The sequence below is a fragment of the Callionymus lyra genome, chromosome 7 (genome assembly GCF_982586985.1).
Source record: "Callionymus lyra chromosome 7, fCalLyr1.hap1.1, whole genome shotgun sequence".
Classification (NCBI taxonomy): domain Eukaryota; kingdom Metazoa; phylum Chordata; class Actinopteri; order Syngnathiformes; family Callionymidae; genus Callionymus; species Callionymus lyra.
Genome location: NC_141824.1, coordinates 24,075,265 through 24,094,819, shown reverse-complemented (window position 1 = coordinate 24,094,819; position 19,555 = coordinate 24,075,265). Strand labels below are relative to the sequence as shown.

The following is a 19,555-nucleotide window of genomic DNA, read 5'->3' as shown; positions in this document are numbered from 1 at the left end:
GGGGAGGTTTTTAACTGTCCTCCAGGGAACTTAAAGGGACTTTTCCTTAGTCCCAGTGAAAGTAGTTGTGTCATGCTTAGCCCATCACTTTCCAATCATCCACAGCACACTGGAAAATGTATTCCAACTGTAGTGATTGTTTGTGTAGTAAGCTGTAAGAAAAGGACGAATATTATTACTTTTTGTGTTTTCTAAGGACATATTAAGGTTTTGAATTCATTCTTATCCCCTTTTATGGCTTTTAACGTCTGTCATTAGAAACCAAAAAAATGTTATTGAATCGTTACATTTTGTTGTGAAAAATGTGTTTAATCGGTCATTCTTTTTTGTTGCCGTTTCTAGGTGAAACACAATAGTTTTTAAAGCTCAAGCTGACGTGACCAGTGGTCCAGTGGTCCAAATAGGAAAGGCCTTTTATTTGATCCACCAATTACATTTTTAAAATGATTAAAGCTGTTTTTAACTAATTTGATTTTTAATTCGCAGCATTCAACAACTTCTGAAACTGCAAGCTACTCTTAGGGCATCATGTGACCCGAGCATTAACATCATTTTGTACAAACTTCTGAAATAACCTAATTTATACTATTAACGATTATGAATTAAGACATGAATCACATTAATTATTAAATAATTACCAACGGGGCAATATAAAACCTTTGCAAGGTTATTGGATGAAAACTATTTTTTTTGAACAGGCCCATAGTGGGCTACTCCTTTGGTGACCCCTGGTTTATTGTATAAATTAAAGTACGGTTTAAATTTAAGAAGAAGTAATATAGATATTCCTCTATTTTGTCAGTGGTTAAATTATGTTTATAAATATTTGTTTTAAAGCTGAGAGTTTCCGCAAATATAAGTAAGCATATGACTATGACAAAAAGGAATAAAAAACATCCAAATTACTCAGTTCAGATATTGTATTAGCTTCATAAAAAATTCTCATCAGACTAAATCAAAGGGCAGTTACCTTCAAGATCTTTTCTATGATTTCAAATATGCTTTTTGAAAATGAATATTCAGATATAAAATATTCTGTGCTCAGGGTTAAGCTGACAGAAACAAGGTATTGAAACATAAAATATGTTCAATTTATTCAATGAAATCACAGTTATTTTGGCAGCCAAATTTATTTTAGGCACAGTATATTTATTGTTTCTAACTATAGCTTCACCATTAGAGGACGCATGCCAAGAGATAGTTTATTTTCTTCTTCTTTTTTTTTTAGATCAAATCAGGTCTTAATCGTTCCTCTAAGAGTTCAAATCCCACCCCCATGCGATCCCTGTTCACTCCAGACTTAGATGAGACATCTATAAAGATTTGCAAGATGGGTGGGGCTTGATGAAAGGGATTGCGAGGGAGTTAGAGGATGGATGAGGAGGAAGTGGGAGGTTACTGAGGGGAGGGGGGCATTTAGCTGGATAATTAAACATCGATTTGGGATGACGCCGAAAATGGCAACTAGGCGCCAAACAGGGGATTATGGGTCAGGCAGCTAGCCTCAATCCGCTGAGCTCAGCATGAGAGTAAAGGAATGTTGTAAGGGAGAGGCGCACATCTGAACGCAGGAATAGTCCTCCATGGTAACAAACAGGATTAAGAGGTCGGAATAACAAATACACTGAGGAGCAAACAGGATTGTTGTATGACTGTCTGTGAACAAAGTTGCCATTTTAATTGGCACAAAGGGTGCATCATATTGTCACGAGCACATGCTTCTGCGTGTGTGATGTCATTAGTTGTTTGGCCCCTCAGCTCATTATCTGGCAGTGTTTGAGTCATGTAATTAGATGACAGTGACCTATAGCAACGGCCCGCTCTCGGCCACCCGTCTTAGCTCATTTGCATCCGACATGACAGATATATTGTGTTTTGATTACATCTGTCCTGGTGGTATTAGTGTTGATGTTTCACTCTGAGCTGAGGAAATATAAAGCAGGGCTGTATGACATGAATATATATCAAAAATAGTTGCATTTAAAAATAAACTGTACTGTGTGGCTTGGTGTCTTTTTTCTACTATTTATATTTGGTTTAATAAAAGTACTTTTACAAACCACCTAATTTTCTTTTTTAACTATTATTAGTGCATTTTTTTTCTTGAAGTGACATTACATCTGTGTTTCCCAGATTGGTTTAGAAGCTCTTAAGTGCTATGATCTTCTTAGGAACGCTGTGAAAGAAGGATGAGTTTCTCTAAGCGTAAGAACTTTCCCTAAGAAGGATGTGTAAGATAGAGCTGACCCTCTCTTAAAAGCCTTCTTAGTGACCAAATGCTCTGGGATCAATGTCCGGGGAAATGTATATCCTGTAAAATAATAATAAAAAATAAAAAAACGTTTTAAATGCGTGTGAACTAATGATGCAAGAAACAAAGGGTAATAGTATAAAAGACTGTAGTAAAAACGGTCTAATGAATTACATGTTTAAGTTTTCCACACACATCTATAGTAAGTAAGTAAGTAAGTAAATTATTTTTATAGAGCGCTATAGGAGTTTAGAGTTCTACTATGAGTAAACCATGCAACATTAAATAATCTTTGGAAGTCTAATTAATCAATATAGCATTAAACCCTTCAGCACTTACGCACTGCAATAAATCAACATATATGCATAAGAGACTGCAAGATACATTTCTCAACTATAGCTGTACCAATCTCCAAAAGTGAATGATGCATTCAAGAGCATACACATTTTATAACAAAATGAGATAGCACTATGACTTCACAGTTTACACTCCAATAAAAAACTAGTCATTGACAAAACAACTCTGTCAAGGAAACGCAGATGGGCTTCACCTTGAAAAAGCTTTGCCACAGCCCACTAAGAACTTCTTACAGTTGTGTCAAAGTGTCTTTGGCTTGATCCTAATGTTTTTCCAAGAAGGCAGTGAAGAACGTTTCTATGAAGCACCGAGTAGCTTAGCTCCTTCTCCGCCAAACCCTTCTTGAGAGCCTCCTCACGTCCTTAATAACGATTGAGTCTGGGAAATGTTATTAGTTAGTTATAGTTGAGATGGATACGATTTCTTATAATTAAATTGCCAATATCCACAGTGCAACCCAACATAAACAATAAATCAACAGAATATAAATCACATTTGGATACTTTTGCCACAGTCTCCACTCAAATGATTCCTTTTGAGACCCCTGGACTTAAACCGTGCTGTAGCAAAGATCTCAAGCAGGAAAATCCTCTGCTTAACTCTTGCAAAATGCAGTAGAACCTTTTAGCGTTATTATTGTGGTCGTAGATGTTTTTTATTATTATCAAATGTAATCTTAAGTAAAGCACATTTTAAAATAAATGTCATACTAGCTTAACAAGGTCAAATTTACAGACCCAAAACACTTTTGATCATAATCTAAATCCTTTAAATCTCTACTTGAAATAGCTTCAATTTCTTGATTTTGGAATTATGAGATACAGTCGGTTTATTTGGATGCAGTTTGTTCAGCGTGTGTGCAGAAAAGCACTGTTTTCATTGAACCCTGTTAAAAGGGACCCTACACTGCACCCATTGAAGACGTGATTATAGACTTTTCTTTAATTTTAATTACTGAGGAAATCAGGCACTGCCCTCTTGAAGTAAATGTCTTTAGATAATCTACTAACCAAGTGTTTTCAAGCTTTTCAGTCATTTTGTTTGGCATTCCAAGGTCAAAAGGAATTGCCAAGGGAAAGCTCATTAAAGTCTCATTTAGTGCACAGCGACGCCTGTAAAGACCCCCTCATTAAAGACATCACTCAATTTGGAACTGAGAATTTACGCTTTCTTTTCATTCATTGCCGTCAACATGCAGTTACTCATTTAAACCAGAGATAATTGTTTAAGGTTACCTCCATTCAGCTGCTTCATTATCTCCGCTGTCTTTTACAATTGTCAACAATAATAACCATGAATTAGCTAATATGGGCTTTATCACAAGGAAATCTGGATGATCCTAGATGAACATTAGACACATGAGGCTGAGGGATTGTGCATGTGTTCTGAAAATGGGTTAAAGGGCCTCCTCCTGGACTTTAGACATATCCAGGAGGCCTCTTTGCACATGGTCCTTAACTGACCCACTACCCAACAAATAATCCTGGGAAACCCCTGAGAAAAAGGAAAAAGAACGATCTGTGTCAACCAGCTCTAAAAACACATATATTAGGGATGTCTGGATCATTTCCTTTTCCCTCACGCCTGTTTTGTCCGTCTCATTTGCACAGCAGCGGGAGATATTGATTCACAATCGGTGTTGCTTCAAACTGGACAGGTTCAGGTGGGATTTACTTGGGAGTACTATTGTGATAATCGTGTGATGATTCTCTTAATTTTACTTGAACCTTCAACTAGCACTATCAGCACGTATGCCAATCAACACCTATTAAATATGTTGTTGCTGAAAAATAGAAGCTCCGGTTTTAACTCTTTATATAAAAAAGACATTGGTTAAATGCATGAAAAAAAAAACAACAGACAGACCTAAAGATGATGATTAGCAACTGAAAATCCAACACGTGTATGTGCATATTCAGAGTAGTGTTTACAAAAGGAGGGTGGATGTTGGGAAGCACTTCGATGTGCTTAGACAAACAGCCTCTAAATTCCAGCTGATCTTGGAAGTACACAAGTAAGCACGAATCAGGTAGATGCTCAAGATGCTGGCACCGACCCGGGTGTGATAAACCCAGCAGGGGACTTCTATAGAGCATCTATAGAGTCTGTGACTCAGGTATATGTCATAAACCTGATACTCCTCATTTTCCTCGTACAAGCATGATTAAGATTTCTTCGATCTCATGGAACAAGTGTGAAGAGAATGTGTCATATCAATCTCACCTCTATATATTTCTATAACACGGAGCTAACACATGCATCGCTGACACATATCACTCAAGAAATGAGTTCAAATAATGTTTGATCATTCAATTTCTTTAGTCATTTGGTTCTTTTTTTTATCATTTTGTTCCCACACTGGTAAGTTTTCCAATGGTAGAATCCAATTATTTGTGTGGTGTGTGAATTTATTCATAATGATTTTTGCTGATTTCCCCACAGTCCAATAGACAAGCACATACTGATAACCTTGCTATGTTTCTTCCTTTGTTTATCATATTTTATTTCTCACTGCACTCCAGCAAATCTTACTGATTTTACTGGTCTCTAAATGAGTTCATTTGCAGTTTAATTATTCTCTCTTTCCCTGCCTGAACCCTTTAGAAATATTGTACAATACAGGGACTTGTTCTTTAACAGCGTATCAATAAATGTTAAATATAATTAGCTGACTAAATTCTCTTGATGGTGTTGAGTTTTCTTTAAATAAATGGGTTTAAACACAGGGCAATACAGATTTGTAACAGCACAATAATTGTCTGAGAGTCTGTTGAGAGTCGGAGCAGTCGACAGATACAGTGGCGGACACAAATCAATATATAGATTGCAACATGCTTTGAGCAGAAAACAGCTCAGGTGAATGACTAATGTGCCTTCTGTGTTTTGCTTTGGCAGCAGGTGAAGACACAGAAGTCAATTTAAACCTGTGTAAACAGATTTGACCCGCATACACAGGACTGTATGATATCACCGTTTGATCAATTCATTTCAAATGCATCTAAGACACGGTTACGCCAAGCCTTGTTGAACCGACTGTCTACACAGGATTTTGCAGGTTTGCTTACAGATGGATTCATGGTAAGGAGTTGCAGAACAAAATACTTGTAATACTTGCCAAACTGTGCTCAAGATTATCCATCTTTTTGACCTCAACTACTGTGTTTTTGTTCCTTTACAAATGTATCTCAAAAACTGATGAGGACATTTTCGAACACGGAACACCTTTTTTGGTGTTCTTCGTTACCATCTGGATCCAGAAAACTTTAAAAGGATTGAAGTGTTTGCTTTCTCTTTTAATGTTTCTAGTGTTTTATTATCTATTATCGTGAAATGATCTTGACCAATGAACTTTCCTGTTGACTATGTTGGAGATTCCTTTTGTGATTGTTTCAGACTGAACCGATAAAAATAAAGTTATTTGTAATGAAGGGAGGATGTACAGACCTGTAGATAAGGGTGTCGTCTCCAGAGCTGTTGTACTGGACCTGGAACATCCTGACTCCATTTATAGGAGTCTGACTTGTCCATCTAATGAGGGCAGAGTTTCCCGTCAGTTCCACCAATGACACCCTCCGATCCACCCCCCTGGTCTCGTTGTTGGGCAGGGCGACTTTTGACGAAGTTAAAATGTCGGAAGGTGCTGGATCGGACGACGGGTCCCGGCTGCGGCTGGTGCTGTTCGCCAGATGGGGCATCGCTGTGACGAACAACTCCACTCGGCCAGTTGATTCACCGGCGGCATTGGATGCGATGCAGGTGTAGTTTCCAGAGTCCTTCAGGGATGTGACATTAATGTCCAGGCTTCCGTTTGGGAAAACCAAAGTTCTGAAAATAAACGACAGGCCAACTTTAAATAAGTAAAAGGGATAGCGCATAAGCATATTACACCGTATTAATCTAAAATATACTTTACATTACAACAAAAAGAGCTTTGGCATTTATTTTTGTCATTTTAACACAAAACACTAACTTTTGCAGGTGACAAAGTTACCGTTACTTTTTTTCAGATTTATTTCAATAAATTATTTCCAAATGAACAGTTATTCAAGACTTTTCTTTAGTATACTTTAAATAAAAATAACAAACATGTGAGTTAAATGGAATAAATATAAATTTATATTGAAAAAAAAAAGGAAATTTCAAAATTGTAAGAAAGATTACAAATGCGAAAAATGTAGAGAAATGAAATACAAATGATTAGAGTTAAACTCATAATATAAAATTGTCATTAGTCTCTGAGAAGAAGGTTTTATATCTCGACTCTGATCTCATAAATAAATTCAAGGGCTTGGTGTGACCCCTGCACCAGACTTTGCACAGTTCTACAATTTTCAATTCTCAATGGAGCTCATTTGTAATAAGATCATAAGTGAAGATTTGTGAATTCTGATTCCTGTTTTTTCTAAGTATACTTAATCATTGCTAACACTACCTATAATAACCAGTTTATGATAAAGTAAATCTTGTTTTATAAAACTTGTGTGCCTTACACAGAATGTTGAAACACTTCTAAGCTTGCAAATGCCACATTCAGGACACTTCTGTCTATGAAAGCGTCTCTCAGGAGCTTCTCTGTGAGATTCATATTCTTCATGTCTACACTGCCTATTTTAATAGATTAAATTTGATCTCTTGCCCTCGTGAATAGAATAAAACAGGACTTGAGGGAATTTACGTTTGAAATACCTGGAGCTATTAGAAATAAGCCGTCCTTCAGGGCTGATCCAGTGGACCTCGGGCTCCGGGTCACCATTAGCCTTGCACTTCAAGCTTGCTGGTTGGCCCTCCATGGAGAACGTTTGAGGTGACTTTCGGGTCAAAACTGGTGGGTCACATATAAATTCCTGGTGGAAGATTCGATGTGAAAGATTGATACTTTAGTATAAGATAACTTCAGATCAGTAATGCTCTGAGGTATTCAGCATTCTACCTCTTCAGGTATCGTCCAGAAGTACTTGGCACTGAGGTCAGCTGGTGAGGCACAAGTCTCCAGGTCGTCTTCTCTGGTCAGCCTTCGTAGCCACAGAAGTTCACAATTACAGTGAAGGGGATTCCCACCAAAGCTCAGCACCAGTGACGACAGGGGGCTGCCTTTGGACTTAGCATAAACTGGAATTCGCAGGAACAGTGGATCCGGGGGGATTTTCTTCAGCTTGTTAGATGTCATGTCTAGCCTGTTAGATTGAGCACATGGCGTGCAAGGATAAAGATTATAGTGTTTCAAGTCACTGCTCCGGGTTTGTATTCAGAAACAACCACGATTTCATCAGAATGTCCATGTTGGTCATATTCTTTAAGCTTAACTGTACCTTTGTTAATAACAACCGTCAATCAATCCATCTATCTGTCTATCCTTGTGTCCAACTGTCTACCCATGAATCCATCCATCCACCTGTCTATCCAAACATCAGTCCATCTTTCAATTTAACTGTCTGTCCATGTGTCCAACGGTCTAATCATGAATCCATCCATCTACCTGTCCGTCAGTCATCCGTCCAACCATCTGTTTATCCATTCATCAATCCATCTTTCCATTTAACTGTCTGTCCTTGTGTTTAAGTTTAATTCCATGAATCCATCCATCTTACTCACTTTTATCCATCCAATTATCAATCCACCCAATCCATCTGTCCATCTGTCATCCATCCAACCATCTGTCGATTCATACATCAATCAATCTTTCCATTTAACTGTCTGTCCTTGTGTTCAGGTGTCATTCCATCTGTCTCACTTTTATCCATCCGACCATCAATCCACCCATTCATCCATCCAACCATATGACTATCCATATATCCACCCATCTATCTACTTGTCTATCCTTGTGTCTAACTGTCAATCGATTGAATCCATCATCCATCATCCATCTTCCATCCATCCAACTATCAATCCATCATTTTTTTCCATCTGTTATCCATACAACCATCTGTCTATCCATTCATCAATCCGTCTATCCATTAAACTGTCCTTGTGTCCAACAATCTCTTCATGAATCCACCCATCCATCTGTCATCCATCCAACCATCTGTCTATCCATCTTTCCATTTAACTTTCCGTCCTTGTGTTCAAGTGTCATTTCATGAATTCATCCATCTGTCTCACTTTTATCCATCCAAATATCAATCCATTCGTTCATCCATCCAACCATCTGTCTATCGATACATCAGTCCATCTTTCCATTTAACTTTCTGTCCTTGTGTTTAAGTGTCATTACATGAATCCATCCATCTGTCTCACTTTTATCCATCCGACCATCAATCCACCCATTCATCCGTCTATCTATCATCCATCAAACCATATGTCCATCCATATATCCATCCATCTATCTACTTGTCTATCCTTGTGTTTAAGTGTCAATCCATCATCCATCTTTCATCAATCCAACTATCAATCCAGCCATCATTTTTTTCCATCTGTTATCCATACAACCATCTGTCTATCCATTCATCAATCCGTCTATCCGTTAAACTGTCCTTGTGTCCAACAGTCTCTTCATGAATCCACCCATCCATCTGTCATCCATCCAACCATCTGTCTATCCATCTTTCCATTTAACTTTCCGTCCTTATGTTCAAGTGTCATTCCATGAATCCATCCATCTGTCTCACTTTTATCCATCCAAACATCAATCCATTCGTTCATCTGTCATCCATCCAACCGTCTGTCTATCGATACATCAATCCATCTTACCATTTAACTGTCTTTCCTTGTGTCCAACTGTATCCAAAAATCCATCTGTTTGTCTATCCTCGTGTCTAACTGTCTATCAATAAATCCATCCATCCAACCATCAATCCAGCCATCATTTGTTATATCTGTTATCGATACAACCATCAGTCTTTCCGTACATCAATCTGTCTATCCGTTAAACTGTCTGTCCCTGTGTCCAACTGTATCCAAAAATCCATACGTACATCTGTCATCCATCAAACCATCTGTCTATCCATATATCAATCCATATATCTGTTTATCTGTCTATCCTTGTGCCCAACTGTCTATCCATGAATCCATCCATCCATATGTCCATCTTTCATCCATCCTACCATCTGTCTATTCATCCATCCATTTATTTATGTATATGTATGTCATTATTTCCATCCATCTATCAATCAATCCATTCATTTATCCGTCCATTCCATCCATCCATGATATATGGCCTATCTAATGTCTAACTTATAGAAGCAACATCAAGATGTATAGTTGTAGAACTATTTTTATTTTTTATATAGTTAACGTTTACAAACTTACCTGGCCAACTTGTGTAAGTTGGTAAAAACCCCTTGAGGAACATTCTCAATAAGGTTATGATCCATATTGAGGGTATTGACATTGGTGAGCCTCCCAATGGTGTCCCACGGCGCCTGAGCCAGATTATTATAACTGAGATCCAGATCCTCCAGTGTGGTCAGGAAGTCGTCAAAGGCGTGCAGGGATATGGAATGGAGCTGGTTGTTAGCGAGGATAAGATGACGGAGGTTGGTGAGGCCTTTGAAATGGTCATCCTGTAATCAAATGATTTGTTACTCCACCATTGATCATGAACGTGTTCTCTTCACACCACCACGTCCATCAATCTCACCTTGATCACAGTTAATCTGTTGGAGTCTAAATGGAGAGCCCGGAGTCGCCGCAGGTCACTGAAGGCTGTTGGAAGAATCTGACTAATGGTGTTTCTGGACAGGGTCAGGTGTAGCAAACTGGTCATGTTGGCAAAGTCCTTCCTTCTGACAGCTGCAGGATGAGAACACATTAAATCAACTGAGGTGCAAGTATAAAGTAGAGGCCATACAGGAACAATATAAATATATAGCTGATGAGATTTTTTTTCCCGACTGGAATTTGATAGACTTTATTTACTCAGAGGAGTGGACAAACTATTCTAGTTGTTATGATGTTATGTTGTTTTGATGAAGCACTATATTCCCAACTGGTCACCTTAGCAAAACGAAAAAGTGTTTCATCTGACAAAGCATAAAAAGTAAAGAAGGGCTCTTTTTACCGATTACGGTGACAAACCAGTACTTTTTAAACTGTGTCAGTGCTTAAACCACCTGTGCATGGACGCAAAATGATTCCCAACAATTGAGGCAACAAAATACCTTAAATAATTTGTTTTTATAGTGTCAGTATTATTTTGTGGAGTATTTATTTTTGACATAACATTTCAGCAAATGTGACAATAAAACCAAACCACTGAAAGGAATTGGCAAAATCTGTATCGCTTTTGTTTGCTGCTGTTTGTGTTTAAGTTAAAACTGGTGCTATTAATGTATTGGCATCGTACCTACTAGTTGAAAAGCCTTTTAATAGCAATTTATTAATTCATTCTCCTGCTTAAAGCCTTATGGTGATTGCGGGGGTTGGAGCCTATCCCTGTTTCTTCGGGCAAGTTCCCAATCAACTTTTGTATGTTTTTGGATCGTGGGAGGAAACCAGAGTTCCCGGAGTAAACCCATACAACACGGGAGAACCTAAAAACTCCACACAGAAAGGTCCAACTGTCACAAACAGACAACCTTCGTGCTGTGAGTTGATCACGCTAACCACGGAACCACCTATGTTAAAATGATGAACTAATATTCATATCTTTTAATATATATTATATTTTTGTAGCTGTGATCCTATAAGTTGGCAACATTTTCAACCTGCTTTCCACAGTCGCTCTCAAAAGCCCAAGTTTGTCCTTAATCAGGAGCTTCCAGCATCCTTTTGGAACCACCACTGACAGTTCTGACGGTTTTCATCAGAATTGGAAGCAACTTCTAAACGCCACAGATGAAGCAGAATTGAAAGGGAAATGTGTCACGTTTCTACTCATGGAGAGAGCCACATGGACTTTGGTTTGGGTTTATACATATTCATTTTGGTGTGCAACTTGAGTTTAAGAGTTGACACACACTTCTGCTAATCCGAAAACTCACCTGGTTTCTTTTCCAGTTAAAATTTAATATTGAACGTTAATATTGCAGGTCAGTAATTTAATTGAAGCCCTGTTTTGTTATTCATGCAGCTGATAGAACAATAAACATTTAATGCTACAATTTGTATTTCCTTTTGTGTATTTTCTTTTCTTTTCTTTTGTAGAAAAGTCCTTTAAAGTGATTTTAGGACAAACACACCAACTGAGAATACTAACAGCATCGATAGAGAAAACAATGTCAAAATGGAAACAGAATACATTTTTTTCTGCGAATCCTGTAGGATAGACTGTCAGTGTTTGGATCAGACGTTCCAAATATCAACTTTCAAGCGGCCAACATTTCAAACAGACCAAGTCTTGGGCAGAGCGCATTCATTTTTCTTTATGATATAAAAGTACTCTAAACAGAATGTAATATGATAACGCCCTTTAATTATTCAAGGCTAATTATAACTGGTTTGCTTCAAAATATGCAACTTTCTGATTCATAACACAAAATAGAATCTAGATTTCTTATTGAAGTTCAATAAAAATCTGCTATTCCACCCTTTATTGAATTCCATTTCACTTTTGGGAAGTTCCTCAAAAGACTTTATTTATTGAAAGTGGCGATATGCTTCTGCCCCCAGACCATGAGTTTGACACTGGTTTTGACAAGTTTTTTTTTTTTTTATTTCAGCGAGACTAAAGCCTATATGCAGGTAACAACAATATTTTTTATTATGGATAGCTTTTCAGATAGAGTTCCAAATAAAGGCAACAGAACTGAGTAAAGTGTTGGCCAAAATGTTTAACCTCTCATTCAAGAGGCTTCTTCAGTTCCAAATAACTGCTCTGAGCTGCAGGTACGTATATATATTTTGAGATATCTTAAGATCGCTTTGAAACTCTCTGGATAACCATGACCTTCATGATAGAGAACCTACATGGAAGTGGGAAATGATACCTTTAAGATCGGTGTTTACCTGTGATGAAATTCTCCTGAAGCCGCAGCTCCACGGTGCGCCGATCGATCGCAGCGGGGACGAACAGCAGGCCTGTCTTCGAGCAGAGGATGGCGAGGGACGGCGAGAGGCTCTGGCACATGCAGCGCTTCGGACACTGCTGTCCCCTGCATGCCGCCACCAGCAACAGCAGAGAGAACCACAGCCTTTCCATCGTCTAAGGCAACTGCAGAAGAGAACAGACAATTCTTAAGAAAACCAGCTTCATTATAAGACATCTTAAGTTAAGCTAGTCAAGTGCTGAGTGTTTGTGAAACAATTGTGTTAGGTACTCTGGCTTGAGGACCACTATGATGCACCTTTTGTTTAGGTCTTTCATGGTTGTTCCACCCCAACAATCTCAATTTACACACCCTCTCACCACTATTACGTATCTCTTGCAATCTCCTGTAGTTCACTGCAGTCTGCCCCCTGCTATTACACATCTGTTATGATCATTTCAACCTCTGTTTGCTGTTCACCACAAGAGAGAGATTTATCATTGTATAGAAATGGCCGTAAAAAGAGATGTATGTTATAAAAAAAAAAACAATATCGGACCATCAAAATAACTTAATAATTAACAGTAATATCTTTATTATGTCAGGGTATTATTTCCAGAATCATCCTTTGAATAAAACACATTTTATTTCATTAGTATTAGCCATTTCCACATTCTTTAAACCATTTAAACACCATCTGACGACATGGAACCAGGACTCTTATTACTTCAGCAGGACGCCGAAAATTAAGAGCAGCTTCCCACGCACAAATGTCAGGAGTTACTCAGACTTCTTATTGCAATAATTCTGAAGCGATTGGCGCAATTTAAATTAGAGTGAAAAATAAATGTAAAAATAACTTCAGTGAGAGTAGCAATTTCACTCAGGCTTCTCAGACCTATCAAACCACAACATTGAAAAATTTAAAGAAAAGGCAGAGGGCAGATTTTTTTTCCTTCATAAAATAGCAATGAGTTCAACTCTCCAATCTTAGTTTGCTTAATGATGTCATTTTAGTAGTCACACTTTTTTAAAGTCAGTTGCAATTTTAAAAGCTTTTTATTCATGTGTATTTATTAATCCTTATTGCAGATTTAATTTCAGAATAATGTTTTTAAATGTCCACATATTGAACATGTAATTTATCCGGGAAAAAAAGCAAAAGTACTCAGCCATAAAACATTGTTTGTGTTTAGTTACATGCCTTCTGATTTTAAGTAAGTAAGTAAGTAAGTAAGTAATATTTATTTATATAGCGCTTTTCGAGACCAGGGTCACAAAGCGCTTAAACAATCAAAACAATATTCAAAAAAGTACATACTTTAAAGTTCAAGATAATACTGAGAACAACACAGGAGTTCGAGAAATTCAAGGAAAAGCCTGAACAAATAGAAACGTCTTAAGATGTTTCTTAAAGGAGTCAGTAGACTCCATCAAGCGCAAAGAGAGAGGAAGATCGTTCCAAAGCTTAGGAGCAACAGCCTGAAAAGATTTCTCTCCTCTGGTCCTGAGTCGTGTGCGTGGAACCATAAGTAGATTTTGATCCACAGACCTCAGAGCTCGAGCTGGGGTGTAAGGCTGGATCAGATCAGTCTCATTATATGTTGCAGATTACACACATATTAAACTAAACATTACTTCAAATAGAGTTGTGTCCATTTAAAAGTTAAATATTAAATACTTTTTAGTGTAATGTGCACTGTATGTTGTTAAATCCAAATATATCTTTGCGTTCTGATTTGTTTTACCCTTGTGTTCAAAGGGAACAACCTCCTTTGCTGCTGGAAATACATATTCAGTGACGATGCGCTCCTGTTCTCATGGTTGTTTTGACCCAATGCAAATAAACTGGGGGCTGCACGGAAAATGAAGGGAAATGTGAGGTGTTAAAAAAAGAAAGGTAAGGGCTTACTATACATATTTTTACCTTTATTCAATATTTCAATAGTTGAAGAATATTTATATTTCATTTTTCAATACCAAGGCAATACCACAAATCTAATATGGACTGTTGTAAAGACCCTTTTAAATGTTCAACACACGTTTAAACTAACACTAGTAAACTACTTGTTTTCATTAATCTATCTTTACACATGGGAGTCCCAGTTAATGAACTAAACTTGTAATGTTCATGTTTCTGGGCCCAGAAAGCCACAGTACGACACATACAATTCATTAGCATGACCTACTGTCATGTTTAATACTTTATCTTAACCAGCTGGCAACACAGCTTGCCCTCTCTCTCTTCCTTGACCTTGTTAGATTGTAATGTCTTTTTACAAACAGAACCTGCACTCACCGTGCGACCTTGACGGAACAACATGCATTTTGCGTTCACTAAATACTCCAGGGTGAAAAAAAAACATTTCAGTTGGCAGTGTTTCCATCAGACTTTTATATCACACCTAAGAAGACAAAGAGGTTTATTTCCTGTCATGTTCATCTTTACTCTATTTAAGCATATCTCGACTTGTATTCTTCAGTTTTCTCTCTGTAATACATTGTAGTTTGAGAAATCCCACTTGATGTATTATTTGACAGGAGGCAGATGTTTTCATAATCTTTGAGGCTCAATCAAAACATATCGACACCAGTCTGGATACTCATAATATTCTTCTTTCTTTCATTTGTTTACACTGAATCTAGCCTGAGGCGATAGCAGACCTGCCTCCTGTCAATATGATAAATGGCCGTTCTGTGAAGGAACATAACAAAAAAAAAAAACTAGTGATAAATCTATATTGAGTGCTAACTCTCACTCTCATTTAAATAAATGTTGCAACAAAAAAAAAAAGTAAAAATGCGGCATCCTTTATCGAACAGAAGCCACATCCTTTGCAGGTTATATCGACCCCGGTGTGAAGATTAAAGACAGACCTTGTGTTCTTTTCTCACAGGGTTTTTTTTCTTCTTTCTTTCAAATCCAATCAATGAGAACAAGGAGTTGCCTTAACCATATTTCCTTCTCTCTCGTTTTCACCAACCTGCAAAAGTGAGACAAGAGACTGTGGATTTGTGTCTTCTTCAATTAGAGTGGACCTTCTTATGATTGAGCTCATGCTCTTCAGCAAGAACAAGGTGTGATCAAAGCGCTCTTAATCCACTAAAGCTCCTTATTTTCCTTTGCATATATATTGTGTAATTAAGTTTACAATGTTTACAAGAAAGAAGAAAATGCTTTAGCACGGCTAATCGCTGCTAAACACCAAACAACAATAAAAGAAAAAAAAATGTTACATGAAAGAAAATGTGTAGTTAAATGGTGTGTGATGAAATGATCTAATGAGCTCAAGGCTCGATGTGGGAGGGAAGGAGAAGAAAAGCCGTGATTAGATTATCGTCAAACACATTTGCAAACTGTTGCAAAAACGTAAGCACCGAGCCAGAGTTATGTTATCGTCCCATCAGCTACAATAAGCCGAAGCGCCAATTGCAAGGATGTCAAACAAAAAAGAGCAGAAAAATGTCATGTGTGTGAGCGGTGAGGTAACTAGTGGTCTCATAATTCAACTTATCTAGGAGGCGTTTGTACCACTTTAGTCACGCTGGAAATTCAAGTATGTTTTGGGATTGTGGGAGAAAAAAGGTCTGGAATCAACTTCCTTGCCCTCTATCCCATTTTGATTCATTCATTCATGTTTTGTACTGCTTAATCCTTTATTGGGGGTTATCCCAGTTTCATCAAGCAAAGGGGGGGGACACACAACCATTCACACACCCACTCATACCTATGGACAATTTCCCCAAGTTAAAAATAAATAAAAATAATCAATACACAGTTGTTTAAAAACATACTCATGTGAAAGGAGTTGTGTGTTTCTTCTGATAGACTAGTGATCTGTTCAGGGTGTCCCCTGCATCTCACCCTAAATATATGTGAACCCCCCCAAACTACCTACCACCTCTATATGTGAACAAACAGTAGAAAATGAATAAAATCTCTTTTTTTTCTCCAACTATGTCTTACCGGATCAGGAAATCAAGATTTCTAAGCCAATGTACAAACCTGAAGACAGAGGTCAGTTCTTGGCGATAGAATCCTGCCCCTGCAATATCCAGAGTTAAACAGTCCCGCTCTACAAGATGACAGGTCTGCTGCTACAATTATCTGTTCCAGCTTTCCTCTTCTCTTTTATTTGCCTCGCAGCATACTATTTTTTTGTGGAGCTGAGCCTGGATATTGAAATTCATCCACCTTTGCAATTTCCCTTCGCAATCTTTTCTTATAGTTTATTCCTATCTTTTACAAAAATGCATTTTGTCTGGCTAATCCACAGAGTCTCTTCTGAATAACTTTCAATCTTGTGACTTGTATAAATGCCAACTCTACTTTAAGTTGATTATTTGGATTTATGCTGAGCGTGATTTTATATCTTTTTTTTTCCCTTTTTTGCTGAGGTAGGCATTTAGTGAAGTTCGCTGTTTACAGAGAAACCCTGAGCTGTCGATCTATATCCTGAAAGTAGAGAAAAATAAAGGAAACTTTGGGAACTTTACGATGATTAAAATGTTACTTTTTAAATGAGTTGTTTTATGAAGACAATGGCTAAATTTCCATCTTGGAATAAGCAGCAGTGTTTCCTTGATATCTTTAATGAAAGTACAATTTCGTTGGACTTAGTCACAAAATGCTAGTTTGTACGTGAAAAATAACATGTGGAAAATAATGAATGGATAAAAAATGTATCGATGCAGACCAGTAAGTGAGTCACACACAGAAACTGTATTTTTGGTTCGCAGGATGTCACAATGTCAAAGAAGGATTAAAAGAAATAGATTTGATCCATGTCCACTCAATCCGTCACTGTCACATGTTCGTTCATACATGCTTGGACGTGTTTATCTTGACCCTCGCTTGTTCTGCGTGCTCAATGACGCTCTCAATGGAGATTGATTATCCCACCATCCCACTGCACACGACTGAATCTGGAGTGTATCATTTATCTCTTAGTGCATGTTTAAAAAATCATGACGCACAGATATACAGTGAACTTGTGAAAAGGGGTTAATTGACAAAATGTGTGATGAACAACAGCTAATTTAGCTAATATACACACGCATTGCTTTTTTCAGTTTTATTTTCATTACAGTACAACCTTTTTAATTAGTTATATCGCAAGGTAAATCATTCATAAAGCCACTGTCACGTCCCTTTTCCAGGGGCTTTCATTTGAGCAATCTTCTGCCAGGTATAAAGGCGGGAAGCATCAGCATGTTGCCCTTGTTACCTTGGTAATTCTTCTTCTTCCCCAGTGGATCACGCGACTTGCAGCCAGGCCCGCCCTAAACTTTCTCTTTTATTATTGGACTACTGTTGGACTTTATATTGTAATTGTTGGACTGAATATTGAAATTATTGGTTTGAGGGAAGGGACTCTAGTTACACTGTCACCATCTTCTGGACTTCCGTTGTATTTGCACTGTGTTGTTGTCATTTTTATTGTCTTCCATCTGGGTCACCTTGTTAAGTATTCCCTGACACCCACTGTACCTTCATGTGTATTAATACAAAAATATATGTGTCTGAACTAGCATTAAATGCCGAGCGTTGTACGGGTAAGTGAGGTACGTTGGTTTGTTTAAGTAAGAGGAAATACCAAAAAGGAAATTACTTAAACATAAATGACAAAGGATGATTTAAAAAATAAAGTTAAAAAAACAAATACCTAAACTAACTCAGAAGAGAACAGCTGAAGACAGAGGATTACGTTCAGGCTGATTATGCTTTTTAAAATGCCAATCGGAGCTGAAATTATGGAAATAATACCAATTAAATATGGTAGGAAATATACCGTGAATCAAATTACTTTATCATGATACATCATCTTGTGATGGCTTAAAGAGAGAGCTGATGAGGTATCATGATACACCTTCATTATTTTAAAGTCCACTAGATGTCACTCTTTACTTCAAAATATGCAGCTCTTATGTACAAGTTCCATGAAACCTGGCATTTTCAAACAGAGGGTGACATCTAGTGGCCTTTGAAAATGAAGAGACTGTATCATGATACGTCATCAGCTTTTTAATGAGGACTATCCCATCACACTGTATGGATACAGGCCTCATCAACACATCACTCGTCAGTAACCTACATGCTAATTTTCGAACAATTATGTTGAGCCGTTTAGAAGTCCATAAGACATTAAGAACGGGTGGAATTCCATTCACACACAAAGGCAGAAAGTTGAGCAAGATATGGTTGCATTCATGACGACAAACGGATCAATGGTGGTTTCAGATGCTACAGTAAATGAAACAAACACACTCCTACAAATTGGATCCACCCATGTCAACTGACGAAGATCAAACCACTATTGGCGGAAAAAAAACAAAACTCTGGTGGAGACTTGTAACTTAGCAACAGCCAATGGCACAGGGGCGGTGGTGAGGAGGTGGGAATTCTGTTTGTGTGTGTGTGTGTGTGTGTGTTTTTTCGCAGTTGTGGGGGTGTTGTGAGAGTGAGTGTGTGGGGCTGTGTGAAAGTGCAATATTGTCCCAGAGATCCTGCAGTAATGAGTCTGTGTTGCTGTCAGCTGGGTGAATGTGGGAGAGAAGAACACTCTCGTGAGAGGTACACTGGGTTGAGACCAGTAATGACAAAATAGTTCACTTTACCTTCCATGTCTCATTATTATAATATAATAATAATAATAATATAATACTGTATCATGCCTGCGCAATGCAAATGGAAACAGTCGATAGCAGTCTGAGTGATCATGTGACTCTGAATACATTCCTCGAAGTCTACGATTACATCTCTTTTAACGGGAAGACCCAATAAATGGATCATAATTAAAAACTGCTTTTGAAAGCTCTGTATGATATTTTATGGTCTGTAATTATTCACAAGTTAAGAACAAGTAAGCCCCTTTTAGTTATTACGGCCCATAGCTGTGAAACTGATATTTAAAAAATGTGAATTTAACAATCACAGCCTTACTACACATGACTATCCTTCATAAATATCATAATTCATCTTTCTTGACTTTTTTTTTTTAAGCCAGTACATCTTGAATTTTTATTTCTCTGCTTTTTAAGTATT

The 19,555-nt window shown here is 37.6% G+C and overlaps 1 protein-coding gene across 3 annotated transcripts in view; it reads right to left on the bottom strand.

Moving 5' to 3' along the window:
• LOC148075757 (leucine-rich repeat and fibronectin type III domain-containing protein 1-like protein) overlaps nucleotides 1–19,555 on the bottom strand; it is a 148,021-nt gene that overhangs the window by 53,337 nt on the left and 75,129 nt on the right. For all 3 annotated transcript variants that reach the window (XM_087796287.1, XM_087796288.1, XM_087796289.1), the window contains exons 3-8: nucleotides 12,491–12,695; nucleotides 10,185–10,336; nucleotides 9,854–10,107; nucleotides 7,539–7,782; nucleotides 7,295–7,452; nucleotides 6,053–6,433 (exon numbers count right to left, since the gene is read on the bottom strand). In XM_087796287.1, coding sequence (XP_087652413.1) covers nucleotides 6,053–6,433; nucleotides 7,295–7,452; nucleotides 7,539–7,782; nucleotides 9,854–10,107; nucleotides 10,185–10,336; nucleotides 12,491–12,683 — 1,382 coding nt within the window. In that variant the 5' untranslated portion in view covers nucleotides 12,684–12,695. The remainder of the gene's footprint in view (nucleotides 1–6,052; nucleotides 6,434–7,294; nucleotides 7,453–7,538; nucleotides 7,783–9,853; nucleotides 10,108–10,184; nucleotides 10,337–12,490; nucleotides 12,696–19,555) is intronic.